Source organism: Nycticebus coucang, chromosome 18 (genome assembly GCF_027406575.1).
Source record: "Nycticebus coucang isolate mNycCou1 chromosome 18, mNycCou1.pri, whole genome shotgun sequence".
Lineage (NCBI taxonomy): Eukaryota > Metazoa > Chordata > Mammalia > Primates > Lorisidae > Nycticebus > Nycticebus coucang.
Genome location: NC_069797.1, coordinates 75666134 through 75688649, shown reverse-complemented (window position 1 = coordinate 75688649; position 22516 = coordinate 75666134). Strand labels below are relative to the sequence as shown.

The following is a 22516-nucleotide window of genomic DNA, read 5'->3' as shown; positions in this document are numbered from 1 at the left end:
ATATAGAATCACAATTTTAATACAGTTTTTTCCTTTCTTAAAATGTGTATACTTTTTTGGGCACCTTCTGTATTAACAGTTTGGTGACCCAAGGTGAAAACATGACGACTGCTATTCAGGACATTCCATGTCAGCGTGGCTCTTCCTGAGGACAGTCAGGATGAGCTGTGGGCAGAAACACCCATGGCCTCGCTTACTCCCAGGCCGCCTCCCACTTCCACCTCGAGGACCAGCCCGCCAAACCAAAGGCGGGTAAACCGGGTCTGGTTCAACAAGGCGCACAGGAGGCGTCCACGTGAAGTCTCCCTCCCTTTAATCGCAGGCTGGTTCAGTCATCGTAAGTGACGTCAGTTCAGCTGTGGTTAGGAATTCACCTCCTTGACTGCCTGTGGACACACTCACAGCCTGGGCCACACCACAGAAATGCAAGACACCTTCAGGCATTGCTACTTCCTACCCGAGGCACTGCCAGACACCTCAGCTATGTCCCACCAACCCAGAGACCCTGACCAGGAAAGCAAATAACCTTGAAGTCCCTGGTGGAGGCGGCACTGGCTTCTGCACCCTGCCAAGCCAGCCACAAGCTTCTTCTCTGCCTGCTCTGTGCTCAGTGGAGAGAGCAGTCTGCTCTGCCCTCAGGCCACGCTGTCCCTGCAGATCCACCGGCTGGGCCAGGGTCAGGTAACCCTCTGAAGGCCCACACTTGCCTATTTTTATTTTCTGCAAGGCACCTGATTAAGTGACCCCTTTTAGTACTAAAGAAACATCACATAAGTGCGGTGCCTGTGGCTCAAAGTAGTAGGGCGCTGGCCCCATATATCAGAGGTGGTGGGTTCAAACCTGGCCCTAGCCAAAAACTGCAAAAAAAGAAAAAGAAGAAAGAAACATCACATCAGATATCAAAACGTAATAGTCATGTTTGATCTGGCTGATTTTAAGAGAGGGTATGTCGTATCTTTTTATAGAAGCGAGGAGATTACAAACACTGAGTCAGGACTTGCCTGCAGGATGGTTTACTTGCCTATAAAATACAGTCCTGCACAAGTTAAACACCCTTCTTGAACTTCTACAGCACCAGGACTCTGGGTTCTGAAGCTCTCTTCTTTCTTCAACCTCTCAAATCCCCTAGGAATTTCAAACCTTCAAGAGAAACTGCCATTTCACAACAAGAAAAAGACATTTTTTTCTTTAAACAGTTCACATTTATTATAGATAACAATAAAAAAATCTTTTAAAGACTATCAGTATTGTATTACCAAGAGTGAGGTAATATGTTTACAAAACATTTACAGAATTTGATATGCAAATAATGAGTTCAGGAAGGAAAGTGAATTAAGACACTGGTAATAGAGGGAAAACCAAAGAATCATTAGTACTGAAAAAAAGAAGGGAAATGACAGCAGCATGTTAAAAAGAGTGGCAAGGTACTGAAAGTAGAGAGACATACGCAAACTGCATACTCAAACCACAGATGCCCACGGCCTCCTCCTGAGGAGCGTGGGGGGTTTGTTACTCAGAGCAGGCCCTGTGAGCGCTGTGCAGTCATGTGCTTTGAACTCTAGAGATGCATTAAACTCTAGGGGTAAAACCGTGCCACTCCTGAACCAACTTAAAAAGAACAGATCTTCAGTCTGGGGGTGGGGGGAGGGGATGGCTGCAATTCAAATAGTTCTATAAACATCTCTGGGCACATGAGGACTGTTGAGTGGAGCGTTTTCTTGGCAGCTGTCAGCAAAATCGCCATCTGAGACACAGAGAAAGAGAGAAGAAAGAGAAAGCAGGGACCCTCTCAGGTCCTTATAATTTGGAAACGGGAAGCGCTGAGTAGAGTCGCGCGGAGGCACTAACTGCCCCTGCTGTGTTGTGGGAGACAGGCCTCAGGGCTCACCCCCTACAGGAAACACAGAGGTGCGCCCCAGAAAGGCAGGCAAGCCCAGGAGAGGCCCAGAGCCGTCTTCAGCGTGCAGGCAGCTGTAAGGGCTCGCCTGGTCTTGCCCCAGCCCTCCCTTCCATGGGGCAAGCGGCCTCCATGGCTCTGTGGTCACACAGCACCACTAGCACCTTCAGAGTGGAGCTAGGACAGCGTAATCTAGCATTTATGTGCCCACCACGCACACAGAGGACGGCTGTGTAGATTTCAGCACACACCTTTAAAAGCATAGCCTCTGCCACACATAAAAACATATCTCATGTCCTAAGCATGGAGGCTACTCCTATGCAACTCTTGGACAGATTCACAAGTAACTGCTTTTCCCATAAAAAGTTGAAAAAAATGAGGGCCTACACCAGATAGAGCAGCTTTGTCATCAGGAATCAAACATAAATGTAAAAGGCAAATTAACCTCACATTGATTTGCTTCTATGGAGAATCCTTTGTGACCTAAGTTTCTATTTGCCCCTCCCCACCAGCACCCATCGCCACGCATGCACACACACACAAGTCTACAACTTCCGCGCACAAAGCAGCAGAGCTCCTACAAGCAACACGCCACCCTCAAGTGGCAATGTGCGGTGCTGGTTAGCTAAAACGTTTACACACTGTGGAGTGTTAACATGGCAAATGTGACTTACTCTGCTTCCAAAATACCCTCCAGTGACCAGAAAGGCTACCTTTCTGAGGGCAGAAAGCCACTAGCGAACACAGAGATGACCTACGATGCGTTCAGAACATGCTGCAGTTTAAGAGCGACAGAAGAAAAAGGGGAAAGAATCCCCTATACCCAAGCTGACACACATAAAAATCCTGGTCTGAAAAATACCAAAGTGATTTGAAGAGGAGGAAGGAGACAGTAATGTTTAATGATGGCAGAGTTTTCCTCGAGTCACAGGGAGTCCCGGGGGTCCCTCCTGAGCCCCTGCACCCACTTTAGAACAGTGAGTGGATGAGGCCGGGGAATGGGTGCTCCGCAGGCCGCCCTTGAATCCTCAGAGGAGAAGGGACCTCAAGGGCTATCACTAAATTCACAGACCATCTCAACTACCAGCAAGGAGACATGAGGGGAAACGAGTTGGCAGCTTCTGCTCCATGGGAGGAGGTGGGACTCATCTCTGAAGGATGTCACAGGAATTCACTCACTAATGGACAATGTGGAGTTTGTTGGAAAAATTTTTTGCATCAATATTTGAGATAAAGTCACTCTTAATTAGTATATAAACTGCTTTTCTCTCCCAGGAGAGCCCTTGTGCTCTGACTTTGTGCAAGCTGTATACAAAATCTATGGCTATTGAGTTAGGGTTAGAGTTAAAACTACCTGCCAAGACAGTTCTGGGGTCAAATGACTACATTAACCATCTGGAGAGCTATTTGCTATCTAGAGGTGAGGAGTCTGCACAGTGTCGCCATGGTGGCAGCGGAGTGCGGCTGGCTGTCCGAGCAGGCGTGGCCATCCCCTCCGCACACCAGGCACAGGCATCGCGGCACTACCTGGAAACCATGGAGCTGGAGTGGGACTGGCTGGAGGTGGTGGTGGTGGCACTCAGCTGAGAGAACCCACTGTGGCTGGACTCCAGGCTGGTCATCGAACCTCTGCAAAAGCACAGTGGTGGTGGTGATGGTGGGGGAATAGGGCATGAGGACACACCTGAAAGTAGCCCACCTGCCCACACTGCTGGACTTCCCAGCCCATCCTGCCCTCTGCTCCGGCAGCACTTAGAAAGTGGAGGGGTTGAGTGTCCTACCTGGGGGGGCAGCTGCCATGGCCTGTGCACAGACATGGAGAAGCAGGCAGCAGAGGCCTCCCTGACACCCTCCCATTGCACACGTGCAGGGAGTCTCGGTGCCAATAATGACCCTAATGCCATTCCCCGAGTATCCCTATCACCCACCATCACTGTTGACCCCCACAGGCAACACGGAACTCCAGCCTCCATCCGACCACACCCAACTCTTGTAGCAGCTGCTGTGGGCAGGGGAGCCACACCTGAAATCCTCAGAGCCGATCACCTCGGTGTAGTACATCACTTTGCACTTGTGGGAAGAGACCTGCAAGGAGGCCAGCACGTCGTCCACCCTGGGCAGGTTGGTCGCAGCACACGCAGGCATGCTATGGAACTTCCACTGCAGGATGTAGAAGCCCGGCCACCTGGTCACATGTGAGCCCTAAAACAAGTAAGGCAATAGCAGCTGAGGAGGGCTTCCTTCCGATCCCTACCCTAAAATGGCTCTGACAAATGCCAAGGGCAGTGTCTCCAAGTCTCATTAGCATCTAACAGTAATTACGTGGCCATCTCAACAGGATTAAAGGCCTGCTATTTTGGTTCACTATCAGGAATTCAATAATGTCCTTCCATCTGCTGAATGTGGCAAGGCCTCTGCTGTGCGCTGGGAAGGCCGCAAGGACAGACTGTGCCTGTCATCCTGATGAGGCCATTCCCCCATGGGGAGGGAGGCCACGCGGAAGCAGGTGCCTGGCAGAGCTCTGGAGGAGCCCTTTGCTTGGGCTGGGGGCTCAGCGGAGGTTCTTGGGACTAGGCAATTACTTCTCTGACATACTTCCAATAATCCACCAGCAGATTCTGGGTAAAAGGCTGTCAATCTACAGGAGAACATCAATCTATGAAAATTACTTTCTCCATTAATTCTGGAATTAAAGACTGATAATGCAGCTTAAAATGTTCCTGATTTTAATCTGTACCTAAGACCAATGACAGGCTTATCCCTGAGAACTGCAAAGGCAGCGAAATCATGCATCTATGATGAAGGGCAGAGCACTCAAAATAGCTGGCCAAAATGTTAAAAATGAACTGACAGCACTTTTAAACAAATTAGAGTGTTTGGTGATGAGAGTTAATAGTTCTCTCTAAGTGCTTGTTTCTCTCACTTCTATTTAGGGTGATTTTCCTTTGAAAAAGACAAACACGACATGGTCAAATTATGCCTCCGTCTTGAAACCCAGCTGTACACGTGCACGTAATGCTCTTTCCTTCCTGTCATGTGCTGCTTTTGAGAAAATCCATGCGCTTCAGATGTAAGTCATGGATTCTGTCCAAAACCACTGCTGAGGCTGAGCGCCTTTCTTCTAGGACTCACGTGGCTTCCTGGGTCCTCTGGTTGTCAAGCAGCAGAAACACATCTGCACACACCTAACAGCATGTGCACAGGTGGCACCTCAAGAAGCTGCACAGGCTTCTTGGGGAGAATGAAGCAAAAGACTCTTACTTCTCGAGACAGAGTTGCTGCCGCAGGGAATCGGAGGTGTAGTGTTACCTGAACGCTCTCTCCTTCCTTGCAAATCAGAGGCGACTCCACCATGCTGTAGTCACGGCCCAGCTGCCAGATTTTGTCTATGAGCTGCACGTTGTTCCCGCCTGGAGAGGTGATGCTGTGGGCCCCCAGTGAGTCTTTTTTGGGTGGTTGTGGGGATCTCTTGGAGTGATAGATGTTAAAGACAATGTCCCCTTTGCACACGTCAAAATCCCAAGTGATCACCGAAGAGGCATCCACGATCTGAATGAGAATCTGGAAAGACAGGCGGCAGGCACCAGCCAACCAAGCCCCATGAGCACCCAGGCCCACGCCACACCTGGGTACTCAGTACTGTCCCCTCTAGGGCTGCTCAGCCAGATTTGTGTGCTGGGACCCCGTGGGCAGGTCTCTTATAGAGACGCACCACCATTTGGGCTTTACACTTGCTCTTTTCCCTATTTTAACCAATGCTCCCTGCCCCGTGTGTTGCCCACCAGGCCCTGTGCTCTCTGTGACCCAGATTTACAGCCCAAGGATCCCAGCCCCCATCCTGCAGACAGCAGTCCACCACATCTGAAGCTATAGAGCACTGGAAAGGCCCAGAGAAGGTGGAAGTAAGATAAACAGCAGGCAAAGGGCCCAAGGGCAGTGCCCTGAGCCGGGGCAAGGCAGGGGCACAGGCACAGGCCTGCCACATGCGGCTTGCACAAGGGCACGGTGGCAGTCGGGGCTGGTGGCTTTCTGGTGATGGAGGTGGGAGTGCTCCAGCTGAACTTACCGCTGTAGATAGAAAGCTTCCCAGCAGGGAACAAAGTTAGCTTCCCAAGATCAGTGTGGGGATGAGTGTGCCCACAGAGGTCTGAGCTCACTGAAAAACCTCCACCCGGGGAAGCCTGTGCCTGCTCCCACCGTACCTTCTGCACTGGCGGTTCTGTGAGCCAGACTCCTTCTTGGGTCCTACCACTGCCACCTCCCACTGCTGAATGCCGTTTGACAGGCTCGAGAGCAGCAGGGGGCACTACATGGCACAGCCAACTCTGCAGCAAAGTGGGTCCCCAGAGCAGACACACACTGAGACCCTGGCCCCCATTCTGACAAGGCACCTCCTTCCTACAGTCACAATAGGACACTTCATTCGGCCAGCATTTTAGGTGTACTACTGTCTTGGATTTGTACTTTATCTAATCCCCAGAGCAGAACTGAAGTTTTTGCCATTTTCATGTTTACAGATGCCCTGTGACTCACTTGAAACATACCATGTCCCTAAGTTCTTCAAACATGCACGACTTCGACAGTTACTTAATAAACAACAAGCAAGGACTCTGCCTTGTAGAGCCTGCCCTCTAACACATAATGCTCAAGACAGTTTGGAAATCTGAGACTCCCCCACAGAATCATGAGAATCAAATCACACCAAATTTGTCTCCACTTGTTCAAATCACAGCAACAGTATTTCCTTGTGCACTTGCCTTGCAAGTGGCAGTTGGCCATGGGAAGCATTGATCCCAGAAATAATGACCTGAGTCAGGTGCTGTGAGGGCAGAAAGCGGGAAGGGGTCAGCTCTGGGCCACCACTACCAGCCCCAAAGTCTTACTCAACACCTGCTCTGTACAAAGTGCCACCATACTCTACAACAACTCTGAGCCACAAGCCTTCCTCCACAGCAGCGGTTCTCAACCTGTGGGTCGCGACCCTTTGGACTGTATTAAATAAAGGCTCGCCGCATTAGGAAGATTGAGAACCACTGCCCTAGAGCTAAGGAAGGGCAAGACCAGGTGCAGCTCAGGTCACTCAGATGCTACAGTGCAGACACAGGTGCATAAGAGCACAGCACACTCCTACTTCTTCACCTCTACAACCATTAAATATAACTAAATTCAGAAGCCAAATCTTCCTACAAGGAAAGATCTGCTACTCGGACCTCTGTGCTAAGGGTCTTCAGTAAAATGGAAGGCAAAAGGTCAGAATTCCTCCGGGTACTCTCACGGACCTGACGAGCACAGCTGCTTCCTGAGTGAGTGTGAGAGAATCACTCCTCCATGCTGACATTTACCAAAACCAAATATCAAATGTCAACAAAAATCTAAAGACAAAGACCAGAAAAACAGGTTGACTGTTCTGAAGGAAGGCTGGCGGCAGAGCTGGAGCAGGGGTCCCGGGCAGGGTACCTCGTGTGGGGCGCCTTTGAACACACTCGCAGACTGGTAGATGCTCTCTGTCCAGAGCTTGAGGTCCTCGTTCTCCAGCTCCTCTGCAGTCCTGTACAGCGACTTGGGGACCAGTCCGCCCTCCGGCACTTCACACTGGAAACGTAAACAAGGCGGTAAGAGCTGAGTAAACACAAACTGATCCTGAGAGGCCCAGACTCGAGGGCCAGCACCACACCAACTCCCGGAAGCTGCTTAGAAAATGGACAACACTGCCAAGGTCGTAAAATACTCTGTACTACTGAGCAATATATTTTTTTTAACAAACCACTTAAATACATGTGTTTCAGTTAAAATAAATAAGAATAGTTGAGGCCCCAGAATTCATACTAATATGCACAAGGCACTGGACTCAATTACTAAAGCCGATTTATATAAGGTAATTATTAGTATGTATACTACAGTGTAAAGGAAAACCATTACTTTTTTTTTTTTTTTTAATCAGGCCCAGGTTAGGCTTAAACTTGCTGCCCCAGGGCCAGCACTCTGAGCTACAGCACCCACCTTATTTTAAGAAAAGTTTTATTCTCCATAGCCACAGGCTTTATTTTTATTACATGAAATAATAATCAAGATATATCATCAATGAATACAGCTTTGTGTCTGATCCAAGTCAATGACTGGTCTATAACACCAGCAAAAAACTAATAAAGGTGAATTTCTTTTGAATTTGCTTGAAACAGGTGAAGTTGAATTAGAATTTGTACGTATCATAAATTTCCTTAAATGACCCTGATACAATGACTTCACACTCAAGTTCACGAAATCCAAGTACTCCCGATATTATCAGTCCTGGAAGGCAACTACATAGGGAATACGTGCAGCATGAAGGGAAAAATGTCACAGCAATGACATAATGTCAGGAAAACAGAAGACTGAACAGTGGTCAAACACCCTCTAGCCACTGGAAGAGGAAGGGAATGGCCTCCTCTTCAACATCCACCTGAACGGCAGCTCAGCAGAGTCGTGGAGAAGTCCTATGAGGCCAAAGTTTGAACAGCTCAATCAGTTACAAACACTCTCATACAACGAGTGCGCCACAGAATTCAGCGCGTGACACCTGCAGGCATGATGTGCTGAGCGACTCTCCAGCTCCAGCTCAACTTCTCCGGCCGTCACTACATGACAGGCAAAAACATGGAGCCACTGCTTATACAATGAACCCAGCTCGTGGGTTTCCATAACCTTGACCTCGGGGTTTATCTCAGGGCCCATGGTAAGTCACAGTCCTATAATTTACTTACACTGTGATTATGCCTGCAGTTTCCTTAAAGTGGAAATGATAAGCTCAAAGTTAATCTCCTCTGTTTTCTCAATTTCTCTAACCATTCAGAAAGATTCCCCCGAAGGCCCAACTAACCAGCTAAATACAGGAGTCAAATCCAGAGGGCACACATCTCAGGAAGCTCACTTTGTATGAAGGATGACTAAACATCCTTCCTACTAAGAAGGATGAGTCCCTGCTGGCTTCAGCTGCCACCACGCAAGTCCCTTGGACCACTACAGACACTAGTTTCTTGAACTCTCCCAGGGTGCAACTGTGCACTTGGGGCTGCACAGGCTTCTCGCCGCACAGGGGAGAGAACTGGAGGCCTTTGCCTATTATCTCAATGCATCAAAAACTCCAAGTTTACATGAAAGAAAACTATTCCTCTTAATTTTTTCCATTTCAAAAATGTTACTTTGATTTATTTATTGTCAAGGGAGAAATCTTGAGAATTGATTTGATTTGAAGAGTATTCTTTTTAATGCATAGCACCTCTAAAACAATTAAAAGATCTGATTCACATATAAAAATCTGTACATATAAAGCAACTACAAATAGATTCTAAAACAAATTCTCAATTGTATTTAATAAAGAAGAAATTATCAATTGATAATTGCATTATCAATTACCTAAATGGTTCTCTTTAGTTTAACCTTGGATCAGAGAGATGACAGCCAAAAAAAACAAAACAAAAACAAACAATCCAAAGTAGAAGTCCTCAGAATCATCTGTGTGAGCACACATCCATCTCCCTCCTTCCAAGGAGCCACATGTGCAGCTCTGTGCCCAAACCTACCATGCACTCCCCACTCAGGAAGTCCGGGATGATCTCCTTGTCAATGTAATCCAGCAGGCCTCCAGGGCCCTGGTAGTCGTTTCCTGCGTAAATGAGGAACTTCCTTCTGGTGTTGTCGTCAATGAATGGACTAACCTGGAAATGAGTAGAGAAGACCCTGTGGTCACATTTGCTTTGCTGTCTCACCTTCAAAGAATAAAATTATAATTGATACAAATGGGAGGGCAGGAGCAAGGGACTGACACACTTTTTCTGTAAAGTCTGTCTGCATGGGATCAGGACACTCAGAAAAATTTTGCTTTTGTTCCCCTCCTTAAACAATTTAAGAAATTTTCTCTTGGCACATCTGTTTTGTCTTAATGGGTTAAAACAGAAGGTCACAGACACCTGCATCTCAATGTGTGCTCATCTGCCTTCTGAATGGCCAGAGATGCTAAAAGTTACCGCAAAACAGGCTCCACACCCACCAGCGTCCAGAGGACAGGAAACACCCTGGGCGCACGGAGGATGAGCAGGCGGCCCAGCGTCTCGGGGTAGTTGGCCTCCACCACCTCAATGATGCGCAGCAGGGCCTTCACCCCCGGCCTCCACAAATGGCGCATGTTCAGCCCCTCCAGGTCCACCAAGCAGGTCCATGAGCTGCAGGTTGCCCAAAGAAGTGTTTAGCAAACTGTGTCTTGTATTTTTTTCTGTTTGGTCACTGATAGCCATTTCCAAATATATACCAATTTTTTAAAAAGTATAGTGCTATCAACTCTGTATTTCTTGGTTAAAACAAACAGAATTAGCATGGTAGGATTAATCCTTAACATATCAAAACAATCCACAGCTGACTGACAATGACTAAAAACCTCTCTCAGACGTGCTCTGTGATTCCACAAGCGAGGCCCCAGAATGCTCTCCCGAGGCATGCCAAGCCGCTCCCCTGACCTGCCGCACACAACTGGCATCTTAACATGCACTGCATTTGAAACGCACTAAGCTATTCTTCCACAGATATTTGCTGAGTCAAGTATTGTCTCAAGAACCAAGAATACAGCAGTGAGGGGAAAAAACCCTCAAAACCCCTGCCTCATGGAGCTTATCTTCTAGTGAACCACCTCCACCCTTCTCAATGTCAACCTCAAATCACTGCACATTTTCACCACAGTTTGCAGTAACTAGAAGTATAGGTCAACACAGAATAGTCTGGGAGAGGGAGCAAAAACCAGCAAGCAGACAGCCTGCAGCCTGGGCTCCTGAGGGCCACAGACTAAGCAGACAGGCGCACCCCCAGACTAACGTGCCGGCAATGCCTGGGAGCGCAAAAACGCCAACACCCAGCGACTGCCCTCATACCTGACCATATTACATATGTATCTCTTTTCTACTTTTTAGAACACCTTGGGAAACAGTAAACTACTAGATTTTCATTCTAAAAATCAACTAGAAATATATTAAAATCCCATGCCTACCTGATAGGCCGACCAAAGACTTTTGTATTTTCTTCACATCGTCTTAGCCCTTCTTCATTTATGGAGAGGACCTACACATGAAAGGGCCATAAAGATTTACCAGGATTAGTCCACGGAGGCTGAAACTCCTGAATCGAGCTACGGAAGAGGGCGACACTAACACAGCACATCACAGGCAGGCGCGCACCAGAGAAGGCAGCTAATCAGCTTTCTCACATATCCACACGTGCCGAACACATTACCAACAACAAAAAAGAACCTTTTACTCTCAAAAAAGAATAAACACTAACATCTATGGCAAAGGTGAGGGCTATCGGAAGGGAGCTAACAGTTCAGAGGAATCACCAGGTGAGCAGGGGACTCCATCTGGGTCTGTCTTCACAACAAGCGTGTGTGGAGTAGTAGGAGAGAAGTGCCTGCGAAGTGTGGGCACATGCTGACTCCACACACAGCAGTCGGCCAGGAGAAAAGGCAGTCTCAGCACAGACTCGAAGCCCTTCGCCTTAGATGAATAAAACCTTCCCTGTGGAAGAAATCCACCCATACCTGTGTGTGTGTGTGTGTGTGTTCACACGTGGATGTTTATGTATACACACACAAACACACATGGTAGGGGGAGCCTGGCAGAATCTATAACAAGAAGCTACCATCAGGAATCTTAGCATGAGATTATAGACGGGCCTTTAAGGTTTTTGTTTTTGTTTTTTGAGACAGAGTCTCACTTTGTCACTGTCAGTAGAGTGCCGTGGCGTCACACCTCACAGCAACCTCAAACTGTTGGGCTCAAGCGATTCTCTTGCCTCAGCCTCCCGAGTAGCTGGGACTACAGGCATCCACAACACCTGGCTATTTTTTAGAGAAAGGGTCTCGCTCTTGCTCAGGCTCGTCTTAAACCTGTGAGCTCAGGCAATCCACCTGCCTCGGCCTCCGAGAGTGTTAGGATTACAGGCGTAAGCCACTGTGCCTGGCCTAAGTTTCTGTTTATTTTTAAATTAAGGCCCACATACTTCTCTGGGAAAGGGTGGAAGAGGTGGGCCAGGAGTCAGGGGAAAGACAGGCTGGCAGAGTGTATGAAGGTTCAGATCCCAGACCAAAGGCTAAGAGCCTGCGTTAAGGACATGCCAACAGAAAGAACACAGTTAAGAGATTTGACATGCAAAACATCTCAGGAGAGTGGGGTGGAAGGGCAGGGACCACTGTGACGTGGGAGTGAAGGGGAAAGGGCGGCCCAGAATCAGCTCCAAAGCAGGCATCATGAGGAGGGACACTGGTTCACTGATGCCCCCACTGTGAAAAACATTTTTATAACTTTTGTGTTCTTTGTTGAAATTAAAGCATATATTTCCTTTCTAACTACAAAAGCAATACATGTTTACTGTAACAAGTCCACTGCAGGAAACCAATCCTGCTGGCAGAAAAGGAAGGCAGAAAACGCAGCACAGCGTCCCCGCAGCCGAGCACTTACGTATCTCAGCAGCGCCTCCTCTCCCAGGGCCCTCACCAAGCCTTTGGTGTCCATCTGCCCCAGCCTGAGCACATAGAGAGGCCGCCCGTCTGCAGGAAAGGGGAAGGAAGGGTATTATCTACATCATCCCTGACGGGAAGCTGAACAAACAACTCTGAGAACCTTGAGGAAATGTGTTCTCCTGTATTCCAGAGAAGCCTGAAGTTCTTTCCTCCCACAGAAGCAGCAACTGATTTTCAGGTGTGGTGATGTGTCCGTCAATTTTCTCCCCAAATTATAAAAGACAAGCCAACTGACACAGCACCCTGGAGACGGCTGTGTGTGTGGGTGGAGGGGGAGCAGAGCCTGGCTAGAACCACCCCTACTGGACCCAGTCCCTCACCAAACAAGCAGGGCTGGGCAAAAGCCCCAATCTTCAATAGCAGGGAACCCCAGAATACCCACAGACTCTTTCTCTATGAATACAGAGAGAAATTTTAAAATTTCTCTTCTTAGAAAAATAATTTCGTAAATTAAAAAGTTAACAAGTTTTTTTTAAAATGCTAGCCTCCCTCAATTCCCACTCTAAAGACAAACATAAATAAGAATGTTGTGGAAATCCTGAAATCCGCACCAACCAGAACATGCTGGCTCTCTGCTTCTTCACAGCCTGAGAGGAACCTGACTCATGTGACGTCCTCTCATTAGGACCAGCTACACAGAGGGGGAACGGCTGTACTAGCACACCTAGCCTCCCACCACTCGATGTCAAAGGGGAGTAGCGGGAAGAACACAGAGGGACTATGGTCCTGAACAGGAGCTAAGACTTATCTTCTATTACTAGTGGAGAAGGAGGAGTGTCATCCTGACACAGGAGGAAAGGGACCAACGTTTACTTTGTATCTATCCCCCAGTAACTCCACGTCCACGGAGAGAGAGTCTAGCTTTACAAAACTGTCCTACTTAAAGCAAAATGTTTTCTGTGCCCCAAAATCTTGTTGAAAGGCAAATTTCTAAGTTTTCCCCAACATTTAGTGAGACACACCTGTCAATGTCTACCAAACTTTTTAACCTTTTAAGGACCGGGTCACAAAGCAGAATAAATACAGCAGCACCTCAGTAAGATGACCACCCAAGTTGGTCCACACACAGGTGGTCAACACAAGGAACGAGGCCTGCTGTACGGCCCGGTCTATGAAAGGTAGGTCAGCTTAAGGAGATGGTCAACTATGTAGGTTTATATGTATAAATATTATATGCTTCTGGTAAAAATTAATAAAGCTACAAATAATCTGGAGAAATACAAAAGATTAAGTCCAGAAATACAGACAAGTCAGAGCTTAGCTCTGCCCTTGTTCAGAGGCAGGAGAGCAGGTCGGGTCTAAGCAATCCCATACGGCTGCTCTCCAGCGTCTGCAACTCAGTTGTGACCAGCTCTCAAACTCTGGATCAGGAATCAGAACACATCTTTGACAATGCAGGTCTTTTGTAAGGCAGGATACGTAAAGCAATTCAAATGAATTATGTTCTAAATTTCTCATTTTAAAACATTTTACTTTTTATTAAACTTCTCATTTAAACTATCTTCACTTAAGTGCCCCACAATCTCTCTGTGCTCTTGTGACTTCCCAAAGCAGACACTCATCACTGCTGTGATGTGAAATACCCAGCTAGCATTTTTACAACAGTGTACAGGTTTAAGTCACTGGAAAGTTCCTTTATTAGCACTAAGATACTGACAAAACTCTGCTGCAGACATGACAGTCTGCAGGTCACAACTAACTCCACTGAACTAGGGAAGCGAAGTTCTTTGACCTCTGAGTCCCTGAGGAAGCAGTCGCAGCCCTCCTGGGCTGCCCAAGGGTGGGGAGTACGTCCACAGTGCAATTTACCACCCATGTGTTCAAGCTGGGGAAAGTCTCCAAATTCTGAAAGTGAGGAGGGACAACGTACTCACGGGACCCCCTTAAGTTTAGGGAAGGAGGTCTCTAAGGATGTCTTCAATGACATACCAAGACAGGTAACTACAGAAATGCAGCTTCAAGTTCACACCTCACCTTTGTCGTGATGATGCCAGCCGCCCGCGTAGTAATCCTGAAGGACCTGGGGTGGGTTCCAGGTGTCGAGAATGTAGTCCACCTGGTGCTGCTTCCGCCAGGTTAGGGACTGACACATGATTTCTCTGGCTTTGTCAATATTAAAATCTCGAGCACGTAGGAACCGGAGAATATGCTCATCTTTTGGAATCTATTAAGAGAAAAAGATGTTTCTAAGCAATATTAAAAGTTACTAAGGAAAACACCAAGTTGCTAGGAGAATAAGACGGTAAAACTCCCACTTCTTACCAACAGTGAAAATGTTCCTTAACACTTCAGAAAATCATTGTCATTAGTCGGAATAATCTTTACAGTATTCCACTCTAGTTTCAGCAAAGTAGAGCAAAAGCATACCTAATTTCTTAAGCAAACATTTCAATTCTATGAACTATTATAAATTTATGAATTATTATGATCTATGTATTTTGCTGTATATGCATCACTTAATGCAAAGACTTAAATGAAAAGTCAGAGTGTAGAAACAGACTGGCTTTGGTGACGGACGGTGCTGCTGACGCACGGGGCCTCCTGCAGACGGCACTACTGCCAGCCGCCTCTTCACTCAGAAAGGGCCACGATTACATGGGGGTGGTTACTAATGCGGGTTCTAGAACCAAAAGGCCCGGTTCAAATCCTGACCCACTGGTTATGAGATCTTGGGTGGATCACTTCTCTGTGCCTCAGTTTCCTCCTATGTAAAACAGAGATGTTAGGAGGATTTAATAAAGAGCTTAAAACAGGGGCTAGTACGTGGCACACAACACAGGGTAGCTATTATCATCATGGTTATTTTCTGCATGACTAGAATTAAACAGTATAGTTATTTGGTCTCTAGTAACCAGGACTGACAAAATTAAGAGATTACATCAGCAACATGCAATGGTAACTTGCTAGATGTGCAAACCGGCCTCTGCTTGCTACTTACTATAAAATCTAATTCCCCATGAGGCTAAAATGTCATCAAAAACTTCCAAATTCCTCTGGGAGGCCAAGGCGGGTGGAATGCCTGAGCTATCAAGTTCAAGACCAGCATGTGCCAGGGCGAGACCTCATCTCTAAAAATAGCCGGGCACTGTGGAGGGCACCTGTAGGCCTAGCTACTCAGGAGGCTGAGACCAGATAATCACTGAAGCCAAGAGATTGAGGTTGCTGTAAGCTCTGACACCACAGCACTCTATTGAGGGTGACAAAGTGAGACTCTGTCTCAAACCCCCCCCACCCCAAAACACAAAACTCTCCAAATTCAAGCTCAAACACTTCTAATCTCAGAACTTCTTTTAAACCTCTGAAATTTAAATGTATGAATACTTGGAAGACACTATTGCTTTGTAATTTGACCTTTAATCTAGATCACTCTCTCCCTATAAAGTCAAAAAATGTATAGTTAATTATATTTGGAAGAGTATGTATTACAACTTGCCACCAAGGACTCAGAAGCCACACACAAGATACAAATTCAGTAATTTTGAGATTGGAAGAACATTTCCAGTAGGTCAATCAATCAGGAATATTTGCTCTTAGCAACTACAGACAGGGTGAGAGAGTCTGCAGCTTCACGCAGATGTGGCCCGTGTGCTGGTGCCAGCACTCACCTTGCCTTTGTGGGTCTCCTGGAGCCACTGGCGAAGCCTGATGAGGCAGCTCTCCTGCAGTGGGGTCAAATCACCCAGGTACCTCTTGATGTAGTCTGCATCCAGTTTGTCTGGGACACAAGCAACATGACATATTTACAACACAGTCCACTGAGCGTCAGGGTTCTGAAGTCCTGCTGCGCAGTGAGGTTAACGTGGTCTTAGAGGTGAAGGAGACTGCAGGGACAGCAGGTGTAAACCAGACTCCCTAGAGTAGTGCAGTGATAAGTCCTTAGATTTAAGGACTTCCCCTGACTGACCGCAGGGGAACTTTCTGACTCAGTTACCCTTCCCTGATCACCTGTTTGCCAAGTCTCAAAACTAGGTACAACAGAAAAATAGTCACACAGATATTTAATGACTACTTAATTCCAAGTTATACAAACAGTCCCTAAATGATATATACTTTATTTTTTAGATGTATCTTTTAAAAACTGGACTTAACCCTATTTTGAATACAAGAAATCTTTTTCATGATAAGGTAACAAACTGCAAGAATGAGATAGCAAAATAAATACAATCAAAAGAATTCGAAAGGTAAAAAATAAAATATATTCCAAACCATCTGCCCACACCCACCACCTGTTGAAAACTAACAAATGGCACAGTGTAGTCGCAGAGAAGAACATACAGAAATATAATTCTTAACAAAATTTCTAAGTAGCAGAATTTTCTTGTGTTTTCATATTTTCCTATGTTTTCTGAACTCTATACAATGGCCATTACCCTATACTTTAAAATACAAAGGTTTTGTGTGTGTGTGTGTGTGTGTGTTTAACACACACAACAGGCAGCACTGGGGCTAAACGCAGACCGTGGAGCCAGGCCACTGCCCACCTGACTCCAGGCTCGTTACTCGAGTTCTCTGGGCCTCAGTCAGCCCATACATAACATGAGGATCATAACTATTTCCACCTACAAGGACCCATCAGTAGCTGAGTAAAGAGAACGGTACCTGGCACACAGTAAGCATACAAAATGCAAGATGATGTTATCTTTGTGCTGAGAGGACTGTTGCCTCACATTCACTGAAGGTACCTTCACCTAACATAAATGAAAAAGAATAATTTTGGGGTCTCAGTAAAAGAATAACTTGATGTCACTTCCTGCCTATTTAAAAAAATCTCCGAAAAACTAACAAGAGTACATTACATAAGCTAAAGGATGAGGGCCAAATCTTGTTTTCACGTGATGTCTAACATCCCAGGGAGGCAGGAACAGAATGAGTAAGCAGAGGGAAAGGGGGCGTGTCAGCGCCCTAGTCCTGCTCTCAGACCTGAGCACCTTTCAGACCTACCGTCTGGGGTCCCCACCACCGGCTCAGGTGCCCCGCCTGGGCTGCCGAGGGCCTCGCTGCTCAGCCCTTCTTGGAGAGCAGTGTCTGGGATGACAATGGCTGTGGCCACTGCTTGTTTCTTGCACGATGACAAAGATGACTCTGCAGAGGGTGGGATGGAAGGTGGAGTCCAGCGGGGCACAAAGGTTATGCCTTCCTCCTCCAGCTGACGAAGGTAGTATTCAATGATTTCTTTTCCCTTTAAAATGAAACCCATTTTAAAGGTGAATATATATATATATTCAATATTCAAACAATTTAACCCTCACAGGTGTTTAAAATATTGAAACTGAATTGTTAGAAAATAAAAAAAAAAAACCACCTATTTACTATACTTAAGCTCAACATACCTAGTATGCTTTATGTGTCAGCCCTAATTCTTTCTAATACAGTACCCTGAAAATAAAACAAGCCTTCAAAATCCTACACGACACATTTTAAAAGCACGATTCCACAGTAACTGGAGAGCGGCAGAACACAAATGAGGAGGAAGGGTCTTCTCTAAACGATGAGACTAGTAATCCCAGGGCGGGGCCTCCTGGGAGCCTGTCTGGTGTGGATCCCTCAGTGTAATGGTATCCCTCGCCAGCAGAGCCTGGGTGGGAGCTGGCAGCTGCTGTGCTGCCACCCAACTTCCACTCTCCCGGGCAACTCCAGCAGAGGGCTGGGCCTGCAGCCACGCGCTCCTCCCTCAGCAACTAGCAACCTGGACCCGTCATCTGAAGATGAGGCACAGCGCAGGGCCCAAGCATCCCCTTTAAGCAGAGGCTGACTCCTCCCAGCCTTCCAAACGACTGCCAACCCGATCATCTCAGAGAATCCCAAGATCAACTCACTTTCTTAATATTGCTGGTGTATTGTTTCATTGCAATTTTTTCCACAGTACTTTCAAAACCAAAGAAAGATTTAATATCTAAGCTTGCAGACTGTTCAAAACAGGTCCAATCTTCATTTTCAGGGTGAACCTGCAGAGAGAGAGAAAGCATTCCCACCAACTATACTGACAACTAAGTTATCACCTGTCAGCTCCTTAGTTAACTGGTAACCAGAAAAAACACTTATTTTAATAAAAATGTTACTACCATAAAAACAGATGAAAAAAAATTACACAGCAAGGTTCAAAATCATGAAAATAACCCAATAATTTTTCCAAAATATTCTAAAAATGACCATAAAAGGAGAGCTTCATTTTTATTCTTGATTCGTTCATGCATTCAACATACTTGTGCTGTGTCCTCCGTTACAAACAGAAAAACCCTTTGTCTCTGATGGGGAGCCAGATAACGAAGCAGAAGCCTTACAGGCAGGAGGACAACATGGCTGTTGGAAGGTAAGTACTAGGCAAAAAGCAAAGCTGGAGCACGGTTACAAGGACCAGGGCGGGGCAGCAGGGTACAGAACTGACCAGAGCAGCAGGGCTGGCTTCAGGAAGGAGGGCAGACAGAGATCTGGGCACAACAATCCTGGCATCGCCACTCAGAGCCAACCCCCTCGGGGAGGCCTGCCTCATGGCCAGGGTACAGCAGGAAGGCCAGCAGGCCTGAGCACACCAAAGGAAGGACAGGAGAGATGTGCCCAAGAGAGAACGCAGAGCGGTATGAGCCACAGAAGGACTCCAGGCTTTTCCTCTGAGTGAACTGTGGAAAAGTTACAGGGTTCTGAAGGAATGTCATCTGACATACTTTAAATGATCACTTTCGACTCAGTGCTGAGGATGCCCTGCAGGGGGACAAGAGCAGAAGCATGAAGACCTGGCAGGACTTATTCTAACAATTTGAAAAGAAGTTCTTGAAGCAGGGTGGAAAGCAGTGAAGATGCTAAGACAGATGACACTGCTGGCTTTAATCTTAAAGGCGCACAGCATCTTGGTCCTTCACTATGTATTTCTAACCCTCAAGTATTACAGTGGGACCAGAAAAGAAGTGGCGTGTGAAAGTAACAGTTAAAAACAAATCAAGGCATCACTTGGCTGCTTTAATTGCCACAACCGTGTAACCCACTCTGCAGGAGACTCTGCACCTGTTAACCTACTGCTCTCACTCATCAGAAAGGAGTACCAATATCCATGAAGAACAGCCCTCTGACACAAAGGGAAGTGTTATTTAGAACAGCGCCTGTCCACGCCATCTTGCCATCCTCTGCTAAACGATGGATTACTCACAGTGTAGCAGCAATGCTCGTTAATGATAACCCGATTGGAAAACGTTTCATTGTGGGCCTCAATGTGCAAAGTGCGTTCCCGAGAATTCAGTGAGTTTTTCTGGACAAAATAAACATAATCAACTCCGGCAATCTTTAAAGACATAAAGAGAAAAAGGATTTATTAATAATGCCCAACTACACCAGAAACTGTAAGCATAACATTCTATCTTTTGGGAGACTGCCTTCTAAGATGTCCTTTTTAGTCACCTTCTTCAGCAGTCTGGGTGCATCTATGTCCAATTTGCAGCGCCTTTCGATGACATGAATGGCCCCATCTTCACTCTTGAATTCATTCACAGTGTCACTGTCCACAAACATTGGAATCAAAGGACATGTAGGGAACCTCCTTTCATAGGCCTATGAATTAAAAACAAATACAAAAAAAGAGGACGTGAACAAGATGCAATCAGCCTGCTGATATTCTCCCTGGAACAAAAGCATCTGTCGATAAATGTCAACAGGGGGCATCGCAATTCTCTGTGTCTGAAGCTTTCATTCAAAAAGAAAAAGCCTTGGGAAGCAGAAGCGAGTGGATTGCCTGAGCTGAGGAGTTTGAGACCAGCCTAAGCAACAGCGAGACCCCGACTCTTCTAAAAGTAGAAAAAAACCACCTGGGTGTTGTGGCAGGTATCTGTAGTTCCAGCTACTTGGGAGGCTGAGCCAAGAGGATCATCTGGCCCCAAGAGTTGACGCGTGATGCCACGGGACTCTACCAGGAATGACAGAGTGAGACTGTCTCAAAAATAAAATAAAAAGAAGAGAAGAAAAAAGAAAAACCCATTCGACACTCATGGCTTGGAAGACTCACCTGTTGAAGTTATCAATTCTTCCCACTTGAACATACACAGGTTTAACATAATTCCCATCCGAATCCCAGCAATATTCTTCTCTAGCTATAGATAATAGCTATTACTTTAAAATTTATATGGAAAGGCAAAAGAACTAGAATAGCTAAAACAATTTTCAAAAAGATGAATAAATGGGGAGGAAATCAGTCCACCTGGCCTTAAGTTTACTACACAGCTCCAGCAATCACGACCACGCGGTGGAGAACAGAGACTGATGAGACAGAACACAGAACCTAGAAATGGACCCCCAAATTATACCCAACTGATTTTCAACTAAGGAATTCAAGGGAGGAAGGACAGCCTTTTAAACACGTTGCTGGAACAACTGCACATCCACAGGCAAAAACTAAACAAAACCCTGACCTAAACCTCACATCTATATAACAACTAAGTAAAAACAGATCATGAGCTTAAATATAAAACTAAAAAATTCCGGGAAAAAAATAGAAGAAACTTTTGGGAATTTAAGGATAGCCAAAATCATAACTATAAAAGAAAAAGATAAAATTTACCCAAATCTAAAACTTTTGTTCTACTGAAGACCCTGTTAAAAGGATGAAAAAACAAGCTACACACTGAGAAAAGATATTCACACACCACACATCTATCTAACAAAGGACTACTCCCTAGGACACATAAACACCTCTTCTGATTGGCCACTATGCCTATAATCCCAACACCATGGGAGGCTGAGGTGGGAGCATCACTTGAGGACAGAAGTTCAAGACCAACATCTACCAAAAAGGGAGAAAACCCACAGTTAGTTGTACAACACATAAATAATTGTTAAATAAAATTTATAGGAAGCCATTGGTTGGACTGGGCTCCTGAACTAGGCCCAATAGACCAATAACAGTGGAGTTTCTCATGCTGAACTCCCCCACTCCCAAGCCCAAACTAAGCTGTTTACCTGACCCTTCTAAGGAATGGAGAGGGAGCGTGGAGAAAGGAAGTACACAGCCAGGTCCCCAAACCGGCCAGTTTTAGCCGGCATGATAACTAGTCTGCTTTAACCTTTACAAGGAAACTGACTTGGAAACCATCTATCTGCTGTTTGTTCTCTGTTCCCCAATTCTTCAGCCCTTTTCTATCTATAAGACAAGCCTGTCAGCTCAGCTCACTGGCGGACAAATTCTATCCTACAGAATGAGGTGTTGCCTAATTCTAAACAAACAAAAAAAGCCAATTAAGATCTTTAAATTTGTTTTAATTTTGTCTTCTGACACACCACTGAACTTAAAAATGGTTAAGATGGTAAATTTTATGGGTTTTTACCACAATTAAGGAAAAAATAAAACTCAACAGTTTTTAAAAAAAAAAAACAGCTAGGAGGTGGGCAAACAAAGGAACAGATGTTTTCACCAAAGAGCATAGGGAGGTGGCAAATAAGTGCATCAAAGACGTTGCTTTGAGCAATGACCTACGAGGGACACAGATGAAACTCACAAAGTGCTGATAACACTTTACCATTCTCAGAAGGCTAACCCCAAAAAACAGGAACACCACCAAATTGTTGCTAGTGACAACGCAGGGTCACTTGGGTCACTTGCACACAGCTGGTAAATGTAAAACAGTGCAGCCACTTTGGAAAACAGGGAGTTTCTTAAAACCTAAACGTGCACCTACCATACAGCCCAGAAGCTGTGATCCTGGGGCTGCACACCAGAGGAATGAAAACTAACATTCAAGCAGCTTTACTCTCAACAGCTATCAACCGGAAACTCAGAAACGTCCTTCTATCAGTAAGTGACTAAATGAACTGCAGAACATCCATACCACAGGATTCTACTCACCAAAATAAATAACCAAAAGGAACAAACCTTTTCTGAGACACAAGGTCTTGCTGTTGCACTCAAAGCCTCGTACACTGACTGAGGATGAAGTGCTGGGGCATAATCACAGCTCACTGCTGCCTTGAACTCCTGCCTCGACTACTCCTCTCACCTTGGCCTCCCAAACTGCTGGGATTATAGGCATTAAGACAGCACACCTAGGCTTGGCACCCATAGCTCAGTGGTTAGGGTGCTGGTCACATGCACCAGGGCATGT

At 46.1% G+C, this 22516-nt stretch overlaps 1 protein-coding gene across 8 annotated transcripts in view; it reads right to left on the bottom strand.

Annotated features, from left to right (window-relative positions):
• Positions 1-1179: 1179 nt before the first annotated feature.
• Positions 1180-22516, bottom strand: part of SEC14L1 (SEC14 like lipid binding 1) — a 94282-nt gene continuing 72945 nt past the window's right edge. For 7 of the 8 annotated variants that reach the window (XM_053568295.1, XM_053568292.1, XM_053568289.1 and 4 more), the window contains 15 exons: positions 19827-19976; positions 19579-19710; positions 18254-18382; positions 17379-17616; positions 16043-16152; positions 14412-14601; positions 12376-12464; positions 10911-10981; positions 9924-10095; positions 9457-9591; positions 7355-7489; positions 5207-5458; positions 3921-4099; positions 3425-3526; positions 1180-1744 (listed from right to left, as the gene is read on the bottom strand). In XM_053568295.1, coding sequence (XP_053424270.1) covers positions 1729-1744; positions 3425-3526; positions 3921-4099; positions 5207-5458; positions 7355-7489; positions 9457-9591; positions 9924-10095; positions 10911-10981; positions 12376-12464; positions 14412-14601; positions 16043-16152; positions 17379-17616; positions 18254-18382; positions 19579-19710; positions 19827-19976 — 2100 coding nt within the window. In that variant the 3' untranslated portion in view covers positions 1180-1728. Of the gene's footprint in view, positions 3527-3920; positions 4100-5206; positions 5459-7354; positions 7490-9456; positions 9592-9923; positions 10096-10910; positions 10982-12375; positions 12465-14411; positions 14602-16042; positions 16153-17378; positions 17617-18253; positions 18383-19578; positions 19711-19826; positions 19977-22516 lie in introns of all 8 variants that reach the window. The other variant, XM_053568297.1, reaches the window with a different exon arrangement.